Here is a 20,887-nt window from a genome sequence, read left to right on the forward strand (position 1 = left end):
CTGTCAGGAGGGGGGACTGGTTCACCTCCATAGACCTGAAGGATGCGTATTTTCACATACCCATTTTCCCTCCTCACAGGAAGTTCCTACGGTTCCTGTTTCAGGGCGTAGCGTACGAGTACCACAGAATGCCGTTCGGTTATTCTCTGGCTCCCGCACATTCACCAAGTGCGTGGCGGCTGCTCTGGGGCCTTTACGTCGTCGGGGGATACGAGTTCTGTTCTATCTCGACGACATTCTGCTCCTCAGCCGTTCAGAGGAGGTTGCCAGGTCTCATACTCGACTGGTGGTGGAATTCCTCACCAGCCTGGGTTTTGCTGTGAATTGGAAGAAGAGTACCCCTCTTCCCAGTCAACAGGTGGAGTACTTGGGCTTGACATTGAGGTCGAAGCCCATGCTTGCGACCCTCTCGGAGCAGCGTCGGGGGGACGGTTACGGCGCTGCAGGTGATGCGTCTGCTGGGCCTTATGTCGGCGGCCTACACGGTGGTTCCTCTTGGCCTCCTCTTTATGAGGCGGATACAGAGGTGGTTTCTCTCTTTGAGAATAGATCCGGTGTGGGGCAAAGGGAGACGGTTGACGGTTCCTTTGTCGATATGGGGGGATCTCGCCCACTGGGGGAGGCTGGGTATCCTCTCCGCTGGGGTCCCCATGGGCAGCAGTGGCTCCCACGTCACGGTTTTCACCGACGCCTCTCTCACAGGTTGGGGAGGGGCGTTTCGGACCCACGCAGTGGGGGGCAGCTGGACGGGTCATGCCGACCCGGCTGTCCTGCATATCAATGTGTTGGAGTTGAAGGCGGTCCTCCTGGTCCTCAAACGGCTCGGCCACCTGGTGGTAGGCGAACACGTTTTGATCAGGACGGACAATGTGACGGCGGCGGCGTATATCAACAGGCAGGGTGGGACTCGTTCCGCCCGCCTGCTCCGGGTGGCGCGCGAACTGTTGCTATGGGCATCCCGCAGGCTGCGCAGTCTGCGGGCGCTCCACGTTCCTGGTACGGAAAATGTGGCAGCGGATATAATGTCTCGGGGCGGTCCTCGTCGCGACGAGTGGGAACTCCGCCCCGACATAGTCGGACAGATCTGGGATCGGTTCGGGAAGGCCTCGGTAGATCTGTTTGCGTGCCGACGTTCTCACAAGTGCCCCTTGTGGTTCTCGCTCAGTCGAGCGGATCATCCCCCCTTGGGGGTGGATGCCTTCTCGACCTTTCCATGGCCGCCCGGTCTTCTGTACGCCTTCCCTCCTGTACAGCTGTTGAGTCAGCTGTTGGAGCGGATACGGAGGGAGCGCAGGACGGTGATCTTGGTCGCGCCGGACCGGGGCACGTCAGTGTGGTTCCCGGTCTTAATCCAGCTTCTGGTCGCTCCTCCTTGGGTCATTCCGTGGTCAGCGACGGCCCTCTCGCAGCACAACGGAGTGCTTGTCCAGCCTCCGGTGTTGGGTCAACGCCTGGTGGTGTGGCTGGTGGGAGGGTGAGTCTGGAGAGGATGGATCCCGCAGTGGTTGATACCATCCGGTGTGCGCATGCTCCCTCCACTGTCACGGTTTACGCGGGCGGGTGGCGTGCGTTCCAAGAATGGTGTAAGGGGGGGGGCTGGGACCCAGTCTCCTGCCCCCTGGATGCTGTTCTGGGTTATCTCCAGTCTCTTCTTGGTAGGCTGTCGGCTTCGACAGTGAGGGTATATGCGGCAGCTATATCCTCCTGTCATGAGGGTTTTGAGGGGACTGTTTTGTTCAGCCACCCTCTTGTGAAGCGTTTCCTGCTTGGCGCTCGACGCGTTAAGCCGGTGCAACGCTCCTTGGCTCCGACTTGGGATCTTCAATTGGTCCTCGGTCGGTTGTCCTTGGCCCCGTTTGAGCCGCTCGAGCAGGCGCCGTTGGAACGGCTGTCTTTCAAGACCGCGTTCCTACTGGCTGTCACTTCCGCTAAACGCGTGGGTGAGCTCTGTGCTCTCTCGGTACGTCCAGAGTGCCTGTCTTTTCGGACCGATTGCGGTGCCACTCTGCGACCTAATCCTGCTTTCGTGCCTAAGAATATCCGGAGTTCCTTCCGCTCCCGGGATATTGTGGTTCAGGCTTTTCGTCCTCCTCCTCACGCTAGTGAATTAGATGCGGGCCTTCACCTGTCATGTCCAGTCCGTGCTTTGGGGATTTACCTCAGCCGTACTCAGGGCTTCAGGGTTACCGACCAGCTTTTTGTCTGTTACGGTGGGGCTCGTGCTGGTAAGGCACTGTCGAAGCAGCGCCTGTCCCGTTGGTTGTGCGAGGGTATTGCCCTCTGCTACACGTTGGCTGGGCAGGATCCCCCTGGGGGCGTCAGGGCGCACTCCACTCGTGGGGTGGCTGCCTCTGCCGCTCTCCTGGGTGGGGCCTCGGTGGAGGACATCTGTGCTGCAGCTTCATGGTCCTCACCGGGCCCCTTTGTAAGGTTTTACCTCGTGGACATGACCGGGGGTTCTGTCTCCCAGGCGGTTCTGGGGTCTGTGGCCTTTCCTGCTTCCCGTCCTTTGGTCGGGTAGCAGGAGTGTATGGGTATGGGCCGCAGTGTGTTGAGTCACACGTGGTTCCGCCTGTACGGTGTGTTCAAGGGGTTCTGGCTCCCTCTTGTTCGCATTCAGGTGGAGTTGACTGCGCCCCCCCTTCGTTAGGAAGGATGGGGTGACAGGGCTCCCCGCACCCCTTGATGTGGGGTTACGGGTCCTCAGGGGGTACATCTGTCGGGTCTCGCGCCCGCTCTTCCCCATTATCTCGTAAGGCTCAGAGCGGGACGCGATGCAATACGAAATATAACGATAGGTTATGTAGATAACCTAGTTATATTAGTATTGGCTAAGCGTCCCGCTCTGCGCGCCCTGAGTTCCCTCTTGAGGGATCTTTTCCTGGGACGGGTTTTTGGCGAGGAAGGGTGTTTCATGACCAGAGTCATGGTTATATGGGTGGTGCCACCATAAGGGGCGGGGCCCCATACAGGTGGGGTGCATGTGTTTTTTATTCGTGGGAGATACATTAGGTATCACAGGAGATAGAAGTATCTCGTAAGGCTCAGAGCGGGACGCTTAGCCAATACTAATATAACTTATATACTAGAGAGGTGAGGTCACTACACCTAGATATATACTAGAGAGGTGAGGTCACTACACCTGGTTATATACTAGAGAGGTGAGGTCACTACACCTGGTTATATACTAGAAAGGTGTGGTCGCTACACCTGGTTATATACTAGAGAGGTTGGCGTGGTCACTTCACCTGGTTATATACTAGAGAGGTGGGCGTGGTCACTTCACCTGGTTATATACTAGAGAGGTGAGGTCACTTCACCTGGTTATATACTAGAGAGGTGAGGTCACTACACCTGGTTATATACTAGAGAGGTGAGGTCACTACACCTGGTTATATTCTAGAGAGGTGAGGTCACTACACCTGGTTATATACTAGAGAGGTGAGGTCACTTCACCTGGTTATATACTAGAGAGGTGAGGTCACTTCACCTGGTTATATACTAGAGAGGTGAGGTCACTTCACCTGGTTATATACTAGAGAGGTGAGGTCACTACACCTGGTTATATACTAGAGAGGTGAGGTCACTTCACCTGGTTATATACTAGAGAGGTGAGGTCACTTCACCTGGTTATATACTAGAGAGGTGAGGTCACTTCACCTGGTTATATACTAGAGAGGTGAGGTCACTACACCTGGTTATATACTAGAGAGGTGAGATCACTACACCTGGTTATATACTAGAGAGGTGAGGTCACTTCACCTGGTTATATACTAGAGAGGTGAGGTCACTTCACCTGGTTATATACTAGAGAGGTGAGGTTACTACACCTGGTTATATACTAGAGAGGTGAGGTCACTTCACCTGGTTATATACTAGAGAGGTGAGGTCACTTCACCTAGTTATATACTAGAGAGGTGAGGTCACTACACCTGGTTATATACTAGAGAGGTGAGGTCACTTCACCTGGTTATATACTAGAGAGGTGAGGTCACTACACCTGGTTATATACTAGAGAGGTGAGGTCACTTCACCTGGTTATATACTAGAGAGGTGAGGTCACTACACCTGGTTATATACTAGAGAGGTGAGGTCACTACACCTGGTTATATACTAGAGAGGTGAGGTCACTACACCTGTTTATATACTAGAGAGGTGAGGTCACTTCACCTGGTTATATACTAGAGAGGTGAGGTCACTTCACCTGGTTATATACTAGAGAGGTGAGGTCACTTCACCTGGTTATATACTAGAGAGGTGAGGTCACTTCACCTGGTTATATACTAGAGAGGTGAGGTCACTACACCTGGTTATATACTAGAGAGGTGAGGTCACTACACCTGGTTATATACTAGAGAGGTGAGGTCACTACACCTGGTTATATACTAGAGAGGTGAGGTCACTACACCTGGTTATATACTAGAGAGGTGAGGTCACTACACCTGGTTATATACTAGAGAGCTGGGCGTGGTCACTTCACCTGCACAGTAAATTTTGCAGAGTACATTTTACTCAAATTGAGTACATTTTACTCAAACTGAGTACATTTTACTCAAATTGAGTTTGAGTAAAATGTACTCAGTTTGAGTAAAATTTACGTTGCGAAATTTACTGTGTGGTTATATACTAGAGAGGTGGGCGTGACCACTTCACCTGGTTATATACTAGAAAGGTGGGCGTGGCTAGGTGAATGGTAGATGCATGAAAAGTTTTCAACGAACGCCCACAGGCGCGAGCATAGTCCAATAGGCGAAGCAAGACGCTTTGCCAGTAATGACATAACTAGGATTATAACCAGGCATGCGTTCTTCATGGGACGGGGGTGCACTAAGTGCAAGCCCAGATAAGTACTCGCTATTTGCATATCAATAGCGCCGGTCGTATTTAACACGACCGGCGCTATTGATATGCAAATAGCGAGTGCAATCCCAGTTGATTTCAGGAACGCACCACTGATTATAACCTTTGTTATATGCCGTATTTGCTATCGCATCCCGCTCTGAGCCTTATGAGATATCCCTATCTCCTATGATACCTATTGTATCTCCCACGAACAAAAAACTACATGCACCCCACCTGTATGGGGCTCCGCCCCCATGGTGGCACCGCCCATATAGCAGTGACTCTGGTCACCACACATCCTTCCTCTATTTTCGTCCCAGCGTACTTGGATGCGTGCACCATACGATAACTAGTAGGATGAAAAGATTAAGGAAGGTTCGTAATGTTGAGGGCTTACCGGAGGTTGCTGGCCCCTGGCATCTTCGACGCATGTTTTCGGCGACACGACGGGCCTATGTTGATGTTCCTCGTTGATGACAGCACATCGAGGTTCAGCTGTACAAGACTGGCTGTCGGGCCAGCTTGTACTCAGGTAGGCCCTGTGTCTTTCAGGCATGGGTATTAGTGTTAGTAATGCTGGTTTGTTTTGTTACACAACCGTGTTGTGTGTTGGCGCCGGGGGCAGGATGGTTTGGTGAACGTTCACTGCAGGGAACGGTTTCCAAGCTGTCTTGGGCGTGCTGCTAAAACATCTAATGCTATGCTACATGCTATCGCTAATGCCGCATGCTATTACTACTGCTAATTGCTACGCTGTTCTAATGTCTCCGCCGTGAGATGTTGTCACTCTCCCTCCTCTTGCCCGGTTCATCAATGAAGGTCAGTCGGTAGCTGTTGTGGTTTTTTTTGCTGAGACCTATTTACCTTTTTTCGGGTAAATGGGTTGACAACAGGGTAGGCCGTGGCTAGGTTCCTAGCCAGGTATGTTACTTTGTGTTCCGGCGGGGTTTGTTGAACGGTGTTCCCATCTGGGTTGGCGTCGGGTAGTGGGGCTATGGGTCCAGCCGACATGGTAAACATGTTGCGTGTCTGTGCGCAGGCAATTGTTGTTTTGGGTCCCACATCGCCTCGCGCCAGGCTGCAGTAGTATAAGGGCAGGGCCGCCTGGGAGAAATGTGAGGCCCTGTGCGTTTTTAGACGTGAGGCCCCCCACCCCCTGAGGCGGCCCTGTGTAGTGGGCTATTGTTTCGTTTTGTCACTCTGCTATGAGAAGGTCTGTCCTGCTACAGTTTTCTCTCCTCTCAACCATTCATACTGACGGTCAATCGGTATACTGGGGGAGTAGTGCAGGGGGGGGCTTTGTTTACCTTTTTTGGTAAATGGGCTAAACTAGGGCTGGTGTCCTGTTGTGAATATTTGGAATGAAGGCGGGACTAGTTCGCTCTGGTCCGTCTCCCCTTAACTTTGTGTGTATGGGTTTGCTCATTCTACAGTATTTTGTGGTTTAGTTCTTTTATTCATTTAACCTTTTCATGGTGCACACCACAGTGGAGGTTGCTGTTTGCAATCACCACTGGTGCTCCGTGTTAACATCAGTCCTTTGTTTTTGACATATTGAAACAATGCCCCGCCCGGCCGACGCCATGGGTGGGTCGGCCTGGCGAGTGGCTGGTGGGCTGTTAAGGCTTGTACCGCCACGGTATGGAATTGGCAACGATTAGAACTGTGTTCGAATTGCTGTTTTTTTCTATTAAAAAAATTGTGTCTGGTGGAGGGGCCTTGAGGGCCAGCCGACGTCGACACATCGCGCGAGGTTGTTGACGTTATTAGCTTTGACCCAGCCGCAAGCTATAACCGCTCAGGATTCCCCTCTCCGCAGGGGATTTTTGGTCTTCTGCTGGAGCGCGGGCGGTTTTGTCCTAGGCCCTACACCGCCTCACACCACGCAGCCAGAAGACGAGAGAGCACGGCCTCGTCAGCGGCGATGACGGGGCCCTCGACAGGCGGCCATGTTTTTCCCCCGCCAGAGGTATCCTGGGCGTTGATTCGACAGGTGTCCACAAGGCCGACAGCCTTGGCGGCCGAGGGATCGGCCATGTAGGATGGGTTCGGCTTGAACAAACAAGCCGTCACCGTCCTGCCGCGAGCAGCCCGCTCTCCGATCGCTCCCTTCCCCAACACCAGCGGAAGAAGTGGGCTCTGATTGTTTCCTTTGGCTGCGGGCCGCGTGCCTTCGTTGATGCGCGGGCGGCCCCCCTTTTCGCTTCTCATGGGGACAGGGGCTGACACCCAGTTTATGGCTGAGCCTGGGTCTGTCCGTGAGAATGTTGTGCTGTCAAGCGGCTCCCACACCTTGATCTGTGTTGGTTGAGCCTGGTGTTACGTCTGTCAACTTAAGTGTTGTCAGCAGGGGGGCTCGAAACCTTTTGAGGCACACAGTGCGGGCTTCCCCGGCCTCGCCTTCGCCAGGCCAGGTATCATGTTGGTGCCTCCCACTCCTGAAATATTGGCAAGTGGTCGCAGCTCACATGATTTGGGGTGGTAGTAATATCACTGCGGGGCTACGGTGTGTAGGAACCCATGGGGGCCTTACACCTTGCATGTCCGGCTGCAGAACAACTCCTTCAGCATGTTCTGGAGGGGTGTTCAGTGGGGGGGCTTTTTTCATCGGAAGCCCCCCGTATCAGACCGGCCCTTTCTGTCGGGGTTCCCCCTTGGGTGCGATTGCCTCGTGGGTGGTGTCAGGGTCAGGTGTTCCGACACGGAACGCGCTCCTCGCACGGTTCCAGGGTTGTCTACGCACAGCGGGGGGACCGGGCCAACTATCTACAGTTCCTGGCGGACCTGTGCCACGTGACGGCGGGTGCGTTGGGAGTGTCGTCACATATGACTACGGCAGTACCATATGTCGAGGTGGATGGAGAGAACGCTGAGGCGGGGACTTGTGTTTACACAACCCCACCCGTTTTCAGGTTTGGTTTGTCAGGGTCTCCAGCAGTGACAGCTCTGGTCAACGAGATCCAATCTCTGTGGACGAAGCAAGCCATCGTCGTGGCGTTCTCCTCCCGGTGTTCTCTGCCCGAGAAGTCGGGAGGGAGGGGTGTAAGACCCAGGCTGGACCTGTCCCATGGGAAGGTTCAGCATTTTTTGGATCGTCTCCTACCTGTTGGACACTGTCAGGTGGGGGTCTGGTTCTCCTCCATGGACCTGTAGGATGCGTATGCGCATCCCCGATCTTCCATCCTAGGGCTTACCTACGCTTCCTTTGCAGGGTTAGCGTATGAGTACCAGAGGCTGCCGTTCGGTTTTCTCTGGCTCCCCGCATCTTCACCAAGTGCGTGGAGGCCGCACTGGGGCCTCTGCGTCGTCCGGGGTTACGGAGTGTTCTGCCCTGATGATGTTCTGGTCCTTCGCGGTCAAGGTGGATCGTCAGGTCTCGTACCAGGCAGGTCTCTACCAGCGTGGGGTTGCTGTAGACTGGATGTAGAGTACTCCTCTTCCCAGTCAACGGTTGGAGGGCTATGGGCATCCATCTCAGAGCGTGTTGTCAACACGCTCGGGAGGTTCCGTCCTAGGATGGTTACGGCGCTGTCTCACGTCGCGTTTTCACCGACGCCTCCCTCGCTGGTGACGCGTCGGGCCAACGCAGTAGGGGGCAGCTGGCAAACCATGCTGCCCGGTCTGCGCTACGTTCAATGTGTTGGTGTTGAAAGCGATCCTTCTGGTCCACAAATGGTGTTGATCAGGACGGACGATACGACGTCAGTGTCGTGTATCGACAGACAGGGAGGAGTACGCTCCCCCTGTCTGCACCAGGCGGCGGGCGGCTGGCTATGGGCGTCCTCCATCTGCGCGGCCTGAGGGCTCCCCACATCCCAGGGAGAATGTGGGTGCAGAGGTACTGTCGCGGGGCGGTCCTCATCCTGACGGGTGAGGATTACGTCTGGACATGGCCAGGCAGGTCTGGGACCGATGCCGTGCCGCCAGGGATTCTTCCCCATACATCTGTTAGGTCAGTTGTTGGGACGGGTACGTTGAGGGGCGCAGGTTCTTGATCCTGATGGTGTTACCATCTGGAATGCGCATGCTCCCTCCACTGTCACGCTTACGCGGGCAGATGACGTATGTTCCAAGTGTGGTGTAAGGCGGGGGGCCGGGACTCAGTCTCCTGCCCCCTGGATGCTGTCCTTAGTTACCTCCAGTCTCTCCTTGATAGACTGTCGGCTTCGACGGTGAGGGTATATGCGGCGGCTATATCCTCCTATCATGAGGGGTTTGAGGGGATGTCTTGTTCAGCCACCCTCTTGTGAAGCGTTTCCTGCTTGGCGCTCGACGCGTTAAGCCGGTGCAACGCTCCTTGGCTCCGACTTGGGATCTTCAATTGGTCCTCGGTCGGTTGTCCTTGGCCCCGTTTGAGCCGCTCGAGCAGGCGCCGTTGGGACAGCTGTCCTTCAAGACCGCGTTCCTACTGGCTGTCACTTCCGCTAAACGCGTAGGTGAGCTCTGTGCTCTCTCGGTACGTCCAGAGTGCCTGTCTTTTCGGGCCGATTGCGGTGTCACTCTGCGACCTAATCCTGCTTTCGTGCCTAAGAATATCCGGAGTTCCTTCCGCTCCCGGGATATTGTGGTTCAGGCGTTTCGTCCTCCTCCTCACACTAGTGAGTTAGATGCGGGCCTTCACCTGTCATGTCCAGTCCGTGCTTGGGGTTTTACCTCAGCCGTACTCAGGACTTCAGGGTTACCGGCCAGCTTTGTCTGTTACGGTGGGGCTCGTGCTGGTAAGGCACTGTCGGAGCAGCGCCTGTCCCATTGGTTGTGCGAGGGCATTACCCTCTGCTACACGTTGGCTGGGCAGGATCCCCCTGGGGGCGTCAGGGCGCACTCCACTCGTGGGGTGGCTGCTTCTGCCGCTCTCCTGGGTGGGGCCTCGGTGGAGGACATCTGTGCTGCAGCTTCATGGTCCTCCCCGGGCCCCTTTGTAAGGTTTTACCTCATGGACAAGACCGGGGATTCTGTCTCCCAGGCGGTTCTGGGGTCTGTGGCCTTTCCTGCTTCCCGTCCTTTGGTCGGGTAGCAGGAGTGTATGGGTATGGGCCACAGTGTGTTGGGTCACACGTGGTTCCGCCTGTACGGTGTGTTCAAGGGGTTCTAGTTCCCTCTTGTTCGCATTCAGGTGGAGTTGACTGCGCCCCCCCTTCGTTAGGAAGGATGGGGTGACAGGGCTCCCCGCACCCCTTGATGTGGGCTTACGGGTCCTCAGGGGGTACATTTGTCGGGCTTTGCGTCCGCTCTTCCCCATATCTCATAAGGCTCAGAGCGGGACGCGATAGCAAATACGGCATATAACGATAGGTTATGTAGATAACCTAGTTATATTAGTATTGGCTGAGTTCTCTCTTGAGGAATCTTTTCCTGGGACGGGTTTTTTGGCGAGGAAGGATGTTTGGTGACCAGAGTCACTGCTATATGGGCGGTGCCACCATGGGGGCGGAGCCCCATACAGGTGGGGTGCATGTAGTTTTTTGTTCGTGGGAGATACAATAGGTATCATAGGAGATAGGGATATCTCATAAGGCTCAGAGCGGGACGCTCAGCCAATACTAATATAACTAGGTTATCTACATAACCTATCGATATACAGGTGATAAACATCATTGTTTCTACACTCCTCATCGACCGACACCCGCCTGCTCCAGATAAAACCCACTGCTTGTACTGAAGGAGTAGGACTAGCTTTAGACAAACACAGGAAGGACTAGTGTAGAGGAGCCAAAGCTATATATTTAGGTTATGGTATATTATATATGAATGTTTATGTTTATTTTTATATCCTTACATTGAAACGGCATTAGGAATGTTGATTGGATTTAGATAAAGTCATTGAACCGTCTTATTTGTCATAATAGAACATTCTAGAACATTTGTCATGTCACAGTAGGATGTCATAATAGAACATTCTAGAACATTGGTGAAGTTTCATAGCCGAATGTTCTAGAACATTGGTGATGTCATCATATGATGTCATGACCGAACATTCTTGAACGTTTGTGTATCTATATATATTCAGCAATTCGCTGCCAGGTCAGTGTGCATCTTGAACCCACAGCTAGTACTGAAGGAGTAGGACTAGCTTTAGACAAACACAGGAAGGACTAGTGTAGAGGAGCCAAAGCTATATATTTAGGTTATGGTATATTATATATGAACGTTTATGTTTATTTTTATATCCTTACATTGAAACGGCATTAGGAATGTTGATTGGATTTAGATAAAGTCATTGAACCGTCTTATTTGTCATAATAGAACATTCTAGAACATTTGTCATGTCACAGTAGGATGTCATAATAGAACATTCTAGAACATTGGTGAAGTTTCATAGCCGAATGTTCTAGAACATTGGTGATGTTCATTATGATGTCATGACCGAACATTCTAGAACGTTTGTGTATCTATATATATTCAGCAATTCTCTCTGCCAGGTCAGTGTGCATCTTGAACCCACAGCTAGTACTGAAGGAGTAGGACTAGCTTTTGACAAACACAGGAAGGACTAGTGTAGAGGAGCCAAAGCTATATATTTAGGTTATGGTATATTATATATGAATGTTTATGTTTATTTTTATATCCTTACATTGAAACGGCATTAGGAATGTTGATTGGATTTAGATAAAGTCATTGAACCGTCTTATTTGTCATAATATAACATTCTAGAACATTTGTGATGTCACAGTAGGATGTCATAATAGAACATTCTAGAACATTGGTGAAGTTTCATAGCCGAATGTTCTAGAACATTGGTGATGTTCATTATGATGTCATGACCGAACATTCTAGAACGTTTGTGTATCTATATATATTCAGCAATTCTCTCTGCCAGGTCAGTGTGCATCTTGAAACAGTGCTGAGCAGTACCGAACCGATAGACTAAACAGCATAGATTTTCGGCTTTCCAGTTTGGAGGAATCTTCATGTGTCGAGTCAGCGGTGATTTGGAGACTGGGAAAAACAGTTTTCTTACCTTGTAGTAGTAACGTGAATATTTAGGAAAAAAGCTTTGGGACCGCTTCTGTAAAGAAAGACTTCGCTGTGGAAGAGAAATAAACCATTTTGATATCTTTGTTTTACACTGGAGCAGCTGTGTACATTATTTGTCTTTATCAACGCACATACTACTCACGAGTAAGCAACTTTAACCAGTAGAATGGAACGTCGGCCCTCATAACTAGTGATCAAACAGTGACTTCAACCAGCTGTTGACTGAATCTAAGTAAGTTTATAACAAAAGTTAAAGTAAACTTCAGGGAGCTTTCCAGAGGAGGGAGTGTTACTGAGAGACAAAATGGCTTCGTCTCATTGTGAAGAGGATCTGTCTTGTCCTGTGTGCCGTGACATCTACACAGATCCTGTCATCTTGTTGTGTAGCCACAGCTTCTGTAAAGCCTGTCTGCAACAATGCTGGAGAGACAGAGAAGACAAGAACTGTCCACTTTGTAGGGAAGTCTCTTCAATTTTAAATCCTCCTTGTAACTTGGCTTTGAAGAACCTGTGTGAGGCCTTCAGGGAGAGAAGCCAGGGAGCTCCAGCAGGTTCTGAGGTGCTCTGCAGTCTGCACAGACTCCAGCTCATCTGTGTGGTGTGTCCGTCCTCCAGAAAACGCAAGAGACACAACTGCTGCCTCATAGAGGAAGCTTCGGAGGATCACAAGGTATGGCAAAACCATTATTATATTAATTTATTCAATCTTTAATTATACTCAATAAATACACAGAGTAAATATTGTTGTCACATTGTTAATGAATACAGAAACATTAGACAATCAGAACAATTAGATGGGATTAGATTCAGACACTGATGTTGGAGTTGATTTATTTTTGTCCACAACGTAGGAGGTGTGAGAGTCAATGTCAGTGTGGGAGTCAATGTCAGTGTGGGAGTCAATGTCATTATGGGAGTCAATGTCAGTGTGGCAGTCCAGGGTGGCAAACGTACTCCAGTCTGTGAGTTGAAACCGGTGCTGCAGCACAGAGTCCTCAGACCTGCATCTTTCAAGTGAAATACATCATGAATGAATTAATGAATGAATTCCATTGCAGAAGCAGCTCCAGGCTCCACTGAAGACCTTACGTGACAAGCTACAGGCCTTTAAAGAAATCAAACAAACATGCGTCCGCACAGCAGAACACGTAAAGGTACAAATATTCTGTATTAATGATAAATGATTTACTGTAAGGTTGCAGCTGCACTCAACCTACACACAGTAAAAATAAGTGCCCTATTGTACATTTGTAGTCCATTGTGGGAGAGACATGATTTTTAACCCCCCTACTTTATATTTCAGTTAGTTAGATAGTAAATTATAACACTACCTTATGCGACACTGTGAATGCTGTATAGTTAGTTAGATAGTAAATTATATTGACTTATTTCTAGGGATGTCCGATATTATCGGCCTCCCGATATTATCGGCCGATATCGGCATTAAAATGTGGTATCGGAAAATATCGGTATCGTTATTTTTTTTTTTTCATTTCTATAACCTTTATTTACCCAGGCAAGCAAGTAAGAACAAATTCAGATTTTATTTATTGTCAAAAGTATGCATAATGTTGTGTTAATTCCACAACAAGAGATATGTAATGTTAATTACCTGAAATTATTCCGTTTCTTGGGGGGGGAAACCCTGCATATATCGGTATCGGTTGATATCGGTATCGGAAATTAAGAGTTGGACAATATCGGTATATCGGTATCGGTAAAAAAGCCAATATCGAGCATCCCTACTTATTATTTGTTTACACTGCTTGTGTTGTTTTTACTACCTGTACCCGTCGCGTCTCCGTTTATTATCGTGTAACATTGTTTTGGATGGTAAAAAAGTGCAGGGGACCATAACTGCCTTCTGAAAACATGCAGGGGACATGTCCCCTGTGTCCCCCCCCCCCACAATTACGCCCCTGGGGGGGGGACACAGGGGACATGTCCCCTGCATGTTTTCAGAAGGCAGTTATGGTCCCCTGCACTTTTTTACCATCCAAAACAATGTTACACGATAATAAACGGAGACGCGACGCGGCACTTGGACCACACGGAAAACGGCTGCTTGTTCCATCTCTGAGCTCAGGTCTCTGACGACCTGAGCCATTGTCATGTGTGACGGATCATACTGGGTCTGCGTTGTGTTTGATGTTAAATGAGAATGTCCCGAGGGGGAGTCGAACAGGGGGCTCCCGCGTCCGCGGGCGACGACACAGGCCGCTGCACTAAGAAGTGAATTCACTCCTAACTACCGTACCTATGCGTCTGTTAACCCTGTTATGGGGAAGTGAGTTTAATTTACCAGCCCGCACTGCCACAGTCACTCGTCAACACACCTGTTTCCGTGACTGTGGACATACCCACGGGCTTCCCCGTTACACATGCAAAGACAAGGTGAGCACCCGGCGAGGGACGAGTCGCATGTTTGTGTGCACGCGCTAAGTACCGAGCACAGCCGTCTTTGCATAACAACAACAGCCATGTCGTCAGGTGTGCTCAAATACATAGCACCCCTCCCCTGAAAGTTTGGTGTGAAACTGAACGATGGTCTGTGTGATTGCCATGAAATGCAACAGCATTGCTTGGTCTCTGTGAAAATATCTGTCTATGACCTTGTTGTATTTAAAAGCCTCTAGCCTGTTGTTTTATACATTGTAGATAATAAATAGCACGATCTCTCTCTCTCACGTTCCGAGACTCGTGCAGCGTTATGACTTGTCATAAGTGAATTGTATATAGAAACATCTCACCAAAATTGACTTGCACAACTGATTCATTTAAAATGTTTTATCTATGACCTTACAGCCACTGACCACGCCCCACAAATGTGTCCCCTCCAACATTGAAAACTAAATTATGCCCTTGCCCCCCCCCCCCCCATCCCCCATGCTGCCTGAATTTCCCCAAGGGGATCAATAAAGGAATATCTTATCTTATCTTATAATCTCCAGGTCCAGGCCCTGCACACAGAGAAGCAGATTAAGAAGGAGTTTAAGAAGCTTCACCAGTTTCTCCACGAGGAAAAGGAGGCCAGGGTAGCTGCACTGAAGGAGGAAGAGGAGCAGAAGAGCCAGACGATGAAGGAGAAGATTGAGGGGCTGGACAGAGAGATGTCAACCCTTTCAGACACAATCAGAGCCATAGAGCAGGAGATGAACGATGAACACGTCTCCTTCCTGCAGGTCAGGACTGGTCTCTCTTCAGTTCATAGGGAATGATGCTGAGGATGTTTAGTACACTGTAAAAACTGGGATTGGGGTTCATTCATATTTATTAAATAAGTATTAGTAGCCTATACATAATAAAAAAGACTATGTGCCGTTTGAAATAGAATTGAGCTGAATTCAATTAATTTGAACCATTTATGAACCATTTACACAGTTTTAGTTGAATACAATTTGCTGATAGTTTAAAAGTGACCAGATGACGCTCAGTTTTTACAGTCTAGTGTTTAACGTGATCTGTCTTTACCTCCATAGAACTACAAGACCACACTGAAAAGGTAAGTGATTTATCTCTCTTTTTGTCGCTCTCTTTCTCTCTCTCATCTCTATCTCTTTTTTTTCTCAATTTCTCTCTTTCTTTCTATCTTTCTCTCCTTTCTCTCTCTCCTTTCTCTCTGACTCTTTCCATGACTGCCCCCATGTTAACCCTTTCACTGCTGCACTACCAAAACGGTTAACCCTTTCACTGCGACAATACACAGAAGGTTAACCCTTTCACTGCCAGTGCCACACGACAGCCGGTTAACCCTTTCACTGCCACACAACAGAAGGTTAACCCGGCGACCGTCGGTTGTGTGATAGTAAAGGGTTAACCTTCTGTCGTGTGGCAGTGAAAGGGTTAACGGGCGTCGCTGTTCACCACGGCTGTGGGCGGGTGCATGACTCGCGGGCGGGAAGCGAAGTGGATTCAGAGGCGTGCGCCACACGCATTTTCACAGAAATACACTCAATATCTGCATTATTACCACACATATAGATGTTGTTCAACCAGCTAATGTGTCTGTATCTCTCCCAATACAAATAAACCATATTACTATACTTTATCAGGAGTACATCACACTGATCATCATTCTAAAATGCATTCTAACATTCTAATTAATGAGATAATAACGGGTTATACATGCAAAATGGACACTGGAACTGGAAATCTTTTTATTTTTATTTTTTTTATCTTCAAACGGGGACTGACTTCAACTTCAACTTCAACTTACTTTATTTTCCTTTCGGAACTTCATTTGTGCAGTGGTTGAAAGACAAACATACAGTCACAATACATAGACACTCACCACTTTTTTTAAACTACAGTAAAAAGACCACTATATAAAAAAACACCAATTAAAACTACAGTATTAAAGCATGATATATTAAAATCCATGTGGAGCAGTTCTATATGTATATAAATAATAAATAATAGTAGGCATTTACGCGCTTCTGCTCTGTTTCATGTTGATGTCCCCGAGCTGTTCTCGCACGAAACCCACGCGTGCCTCTCTCTCTCTTTGCTGTTTGTCTCTCTCTCCCTCTCTCTCTCTCTTTGCTGTCTGTCTCTCTCTCCCTCTCTCTCTCCCACTCTCGTCTGTCTGTCTGTCTGTCTGTCTGTGTCTCTCTCTCTCTCTCTCTCTCTCCTTTTAAATCTGCATGTCAGATTAAAGGTGCTGTTGTAATTGGATGATCTGGATGAAGTGACTGAAGTTGAGAGGGTAGTGGAATGTACAATAGTATGTATGTATGTGAATATGAATACAGTTATTTTGATGGAAATCAATATCTCTCTCTTCTCTGCGGCTCTGAAGCTAAGCCCACAGCAGGACTGACTCTTGAATGTTCTTCCAGAGCTCAGTGCAACCTGCCTCGTCCACAGCTGGTCTCAGGAGCGCTGATAGATGAGGCCAAACACCTGGGCAACCTGGCCTTCAGAGTCTGGGAGAAGATGAAGGAGAGGGTCAAGTTCACTCCTGTCACTCTGGACCTAAACACTGCAGCACCCAGTCTCTCTACATCTGATGATCTGACCAGTGTGAGATACACAGACACAAAGCAGCAGCTCCCTGACAACCCAGAGAGGAACATGGTGTATAGCATTGTTCTGGGTTCTGAGAGCTTCAGCTCAGGGACACACAGCTGGGAGGTGGAGGTGGGAGACCATCCTCACTGGACTATAGGTGTAGCTAAAGAGTCATTTGACAGGAAGAGTATGGGGCTAAAGGCATCACCACAACATGGTATCTGGGCTCTACATTATAGGAGTGGTAAGTACACTAATGGTCTGAGTCAGATCCTCAAAGTGAAGAGGAGCCCCCAGAGGGTCAGAGTACAGCTGGACTATAACGGGGGGGAGCTGTCCTTCTACGACCGTGAAGACATGACTCACATCTACACTCATGAACACACCTTCACTGAGAAACTCTACCCACTCTTCGCTATAGGACCGGCTGGTGATGCCAAACACCCTGATATAAACATCTGCCCATCAGAGGTGTCTCTCACTGTGATATAGTCATGACAGTGAGGTGTGTGTGTGTGTGTGTGTGTGTGTGTGTGTGTGTGTGTGTGTGTGTGTGTGTGTGTGTGTGTGTGTGTGTGTGTGTGTGTGTGTGTGTGTGTGTGTGTGTGTGTGTGTGTGTGTGTGTGTGTGTGTGTGTGTGTGTTCGGGACCGATCCCACTTCACTTCCCTTCCTCTGGCTCTACCGCCTGGCAGGTATTACCTTAAAGAGATTAAGTAAGGTATTACTTACCTTAAAGAGATATTTCACTTTAGTTTCACTAGTTTCCTCGGTCTTACCTCCACACCTCCAGGAGCGGTGCTGTTGACAGAAGACAACTTGAGGTTCTACTAAAGTGAAATGTCCCTTTAAGCAGTAACTGTCTCATTACGAACAAGGATGTATCTTATTTGTTTTAGGACAGAGGCGGCGATTGTCTTGTGATTTTACGGAAAGAGTTCATAAATGTGCCCTTTTTCCCCCCACGGCTGAGCGATATCAACGCCATCGAGGTCAGAGGTCAGAGTTGAGACGCACCGCTTGACCCCCACGTGTTGGGGGAGGGGGTAGTGTGGTTAGATACATGTAGTGGAAACACTGGTGTCTGAGAGCGTGTGTGTGTGTAACGGGATGTGTATGAAATATGAATATGAAGCTACAAGGAATCCATGGGAAATGCAGTTGTACATTATTACATTTACATTTTTGTGTACATTTTTGTGCAGTTGTACATTATTACTACAGTATTGAACTGAAATAACCTCCAGTTAGAACCCCCCCCCCCCCCCCCCCTTGTCTCTATTTTTATTTTTGTTTTATCATTTTCTTTGTAGTATATGAGAACTCTTGTGTTTCTTGAGCTTGGGAGCTTGTTCAGTCTTTTGGCTGTGTGTTTTTGTTTTGTTTGAGCTTCAGTATAAACGAGTCAAGTCAAGTCAAGTCAAGAGTTTTATTTGTCACGGCATAAGTATACAATGAAATGCGGGGGGTCTTGCCCGCAACGATGTGCATAATACAATAGTAATATATAATAAGAATCCAATAGAACGACATTGTGCAATAAAACAAGTAAACAATGTAAATGTAAATGTAAACAAAGTAGGGCATATCGGTATATGTACATGAGTTATTTACACCCAGATAGCAAAATATGAGTGAATCAACGTTGAAATAGGGTTAGGCAGAAATATTGAATCTATGTTGAAGCCTGACATCGAAATTATACAAAACGTTGTCTATGACTTACATATTGAATCAACGTTAGGTTTTCAACCATAACTGATACTATATCAATGTTGATTCAACCATCATCTAAATGGTAATCTACATGCACATTTTAGATGATTTTATATTGAATCAATGTTAGGCATCAATGTTTATTCAACCATAATCTAAATGGTAATCTACTTGTACAGACTAAAGACAGTGCCTAATTGCCTCTACGAATGGAATGTAACACATTTCATTCACAAGTTAGGTGTGAATGTATCTGAGAACGTATTTAACACACCTGAGTCCTGACGACCGGCGCTAGTGATATGCAAAGTAGCCCAGGTGGGTAATTATAGCGAGTTGGCGAGTGCTGCGCATTCCTGTATGCACGCGCGTGCCGTGCACATCCGTGCATGTGCGTGCACGCGCTTCTGCTCAAATCATTGGGTGCACCATTGGAGTGCCACCCCCCACTCCTACCCAACCCCCCCCACCCAACCACCTCCAATGTACAGTCCCCCCCCACCCCCACCCCCCCCCCCCACCTACCCAATCCAATGTGACAAGTTCGATTCCCTTAATTTTTAATTTTTTTTTAACGTGCATTGCACTATAGCGTATTGTATATTGTATGGTACAGTAACGGTCTCTGGAGCGCAACAGTAAGAAGCATTTGCACTGCAACACATACACCTTACTGTAAATTGTACCATACAATATACAATATCGCTGCTGTTGGGACAAAACCTCATAACTCCAAAAACCCAACTTTTCAGCAGATGAAAAAAACTAACACAGATTTGAGGGTGAATAGAGTTAGGAGGTTTAGACAGATGATCGGTTTAATGCTTTCCCATTGTTTAAACTTTGTAAAACCCACACACACATATGGAGGATGATCTACGGAGTTGATTTATATTTAAAAAAAAATTAAATGGAGTTATGAGGTTTTGTCCCGACAGCAGCGATATACAATACGCTATAGTGCAATGCACGTTTGTAACTGAGGGGTACAATTCCCTGACTGTATTAATCAAGTATGGTATCATTAAACCACTACCGTCTTATGTACATTATACTGGCCATACCGTACACTAGTATATGATGAGAACACTTCCCCACAATGAATCGGTTCTACACAAAGTTGTCTTTAAGTATTTATTAGCAGCAAGAATACATAATATACTTCACTCTAGATGCGCTTATAAGGCAAAGGAATGTGCGTAGGCAAATCAATAATGAATGTCCATTCTCTGGTTACGCATGAAATAAGAATACAACCTGAATATTAGGAATTATATCTATTGTACTCTGGTAAGGTAGCAGGGGATACTTGTGAGGTTTCTGTCCTTGCCTTCTCACTCGTTCTGTTCCTTTAACCACCCTCGCTTTGTTTTCATTCATTTTTTCTGTCAAGTATTTCAATTCCCTCGTTCACACGTTTCTCCCCGCTGACGTCATCTGAGACGTCGCTGATTGGTTCCCTCACTTCCCCACGCTTTTCAATCACATTCCCCAGCTGTCACTGCCTTTCAATCAATCGATCCCTCATTATTTATACCCCGTTTTCCCCACCCTAAGTTGTTGGTTCGTCTTGATTTGTCGCTGGATGTTTTTCCCCGTTGCTTCTGTTTCACTGTGCTAATCTCCAGGAAATTCCTAGAAGCCTTCGCTTGGATACCTGCTCCGTGGCGCGCGCTCGCCTCCACTGTTGTTCCCGTTCCTTTTACGCAGCTCGTCTGGGTGAGTTTTCTAGATTGACTGTCTTGACCTATTTCCGATTTTCTTGTGTAACCTTTACACTGAAGTCTACCACCTTTTTGTCAGACAGTCACTCACCCAGCCTTTATCGTTTTGCCCTATCCTTTATGGAATAATATTTTGGGATCTTCCACCTCCCACTGTGTATTTACACGAAGATATTATTTCACATTTGGACTGTGTTTGGATTTTTGCTCACTGTGTATTTACACGAAGATATTGTTTCACATTTGGACTGTGTTTGGATTTTTGCTCACTGTGTGTTTACACGAAGATAGTATTCCACATTTGGACGGTGTATGGATTTTTGCTCACTGTGTGATTACATGAAGATATTTCACTTGGGCTGTTTTTGGAATGTTGCACATCACTGTGTTGTTTAACACGAAGAATATAACACCCTGTCCTCCAGCTCGTTTCAAGTCTGCTCTGTCACTGACCCGTTCCCTCTCTCCCTCTCTCGGTCTTGCACAACATCTGAGAGGTCCGCCGTGAGAGTCTGCAGAGCGGTACAGAGGTCTGCTCCTTCTTCCCAAGACTACCCTTCCGGGAGAAGCTGCAGAGCAGCAGAACTTTGCCCCTTGTTCATTGTACCTGTTTCTTGTTGA

General features: G+C 48.3%; 2 protein-coding genes across 2 annotated transcripts in view; one reads left to right on the forward strand and one right to left on the reverse strand.

Moving 5' to 3' along the window:
- Positions 1-12,121: 12,121 nt before the first annotated feature.
- Positions 12,122-17,319, forward strand: LOC311227645 (zinc-binding protein A33-like; the record flags this gene model as incomplete). The annotated part of the gene is made up of 3 exons (XM_084313366.1): positions 12,122-12,487; positions 14,769-15,009; positions 16,631-17,319. The coding sequence occupies 3 exons, from the start codon at positions 12,122-12,124 to the stop codon at positions 17,317-17,319; spliced, it is 1,296 nt and encodes a 431-aa protein (XP_084169492.1).
- Positions 17,320-17,507: 188 nt separating this feature from the next.
- Positions 17,508-20,887, reverse strand: part of LOC311227646 (mitochondrial coenzyme A transporter SLC25A42-like) — a gene marked incomplete at its 3' end in the record, with an annotated part of 29,041 nt that continues 25,661 nt past the window's right edge. Inside the window, exon 8 of the mRNA XM_084313367.1 lies at positions 17,508-17,528. Coding sequence (XP_084169493.1) covers positions 17,508-17,528 — 21 coding nt within the window. The remainder of the gene's footprint in view (positions 17,529-20,887) is intronic.

This window comes from Notolepis coatsorum (assembly GCF_963971535.1).
Source record: "Notolepis coatsorum genome assembly, chromosome: 4".
Classification (NCBI taxonomy): domain Eukaryota; kingdom Metazoa; phylum Chordata; class Actinopteri; order Aulopiformes; family Paralepididae; genus Notolepis; species Notolepis coatsorum.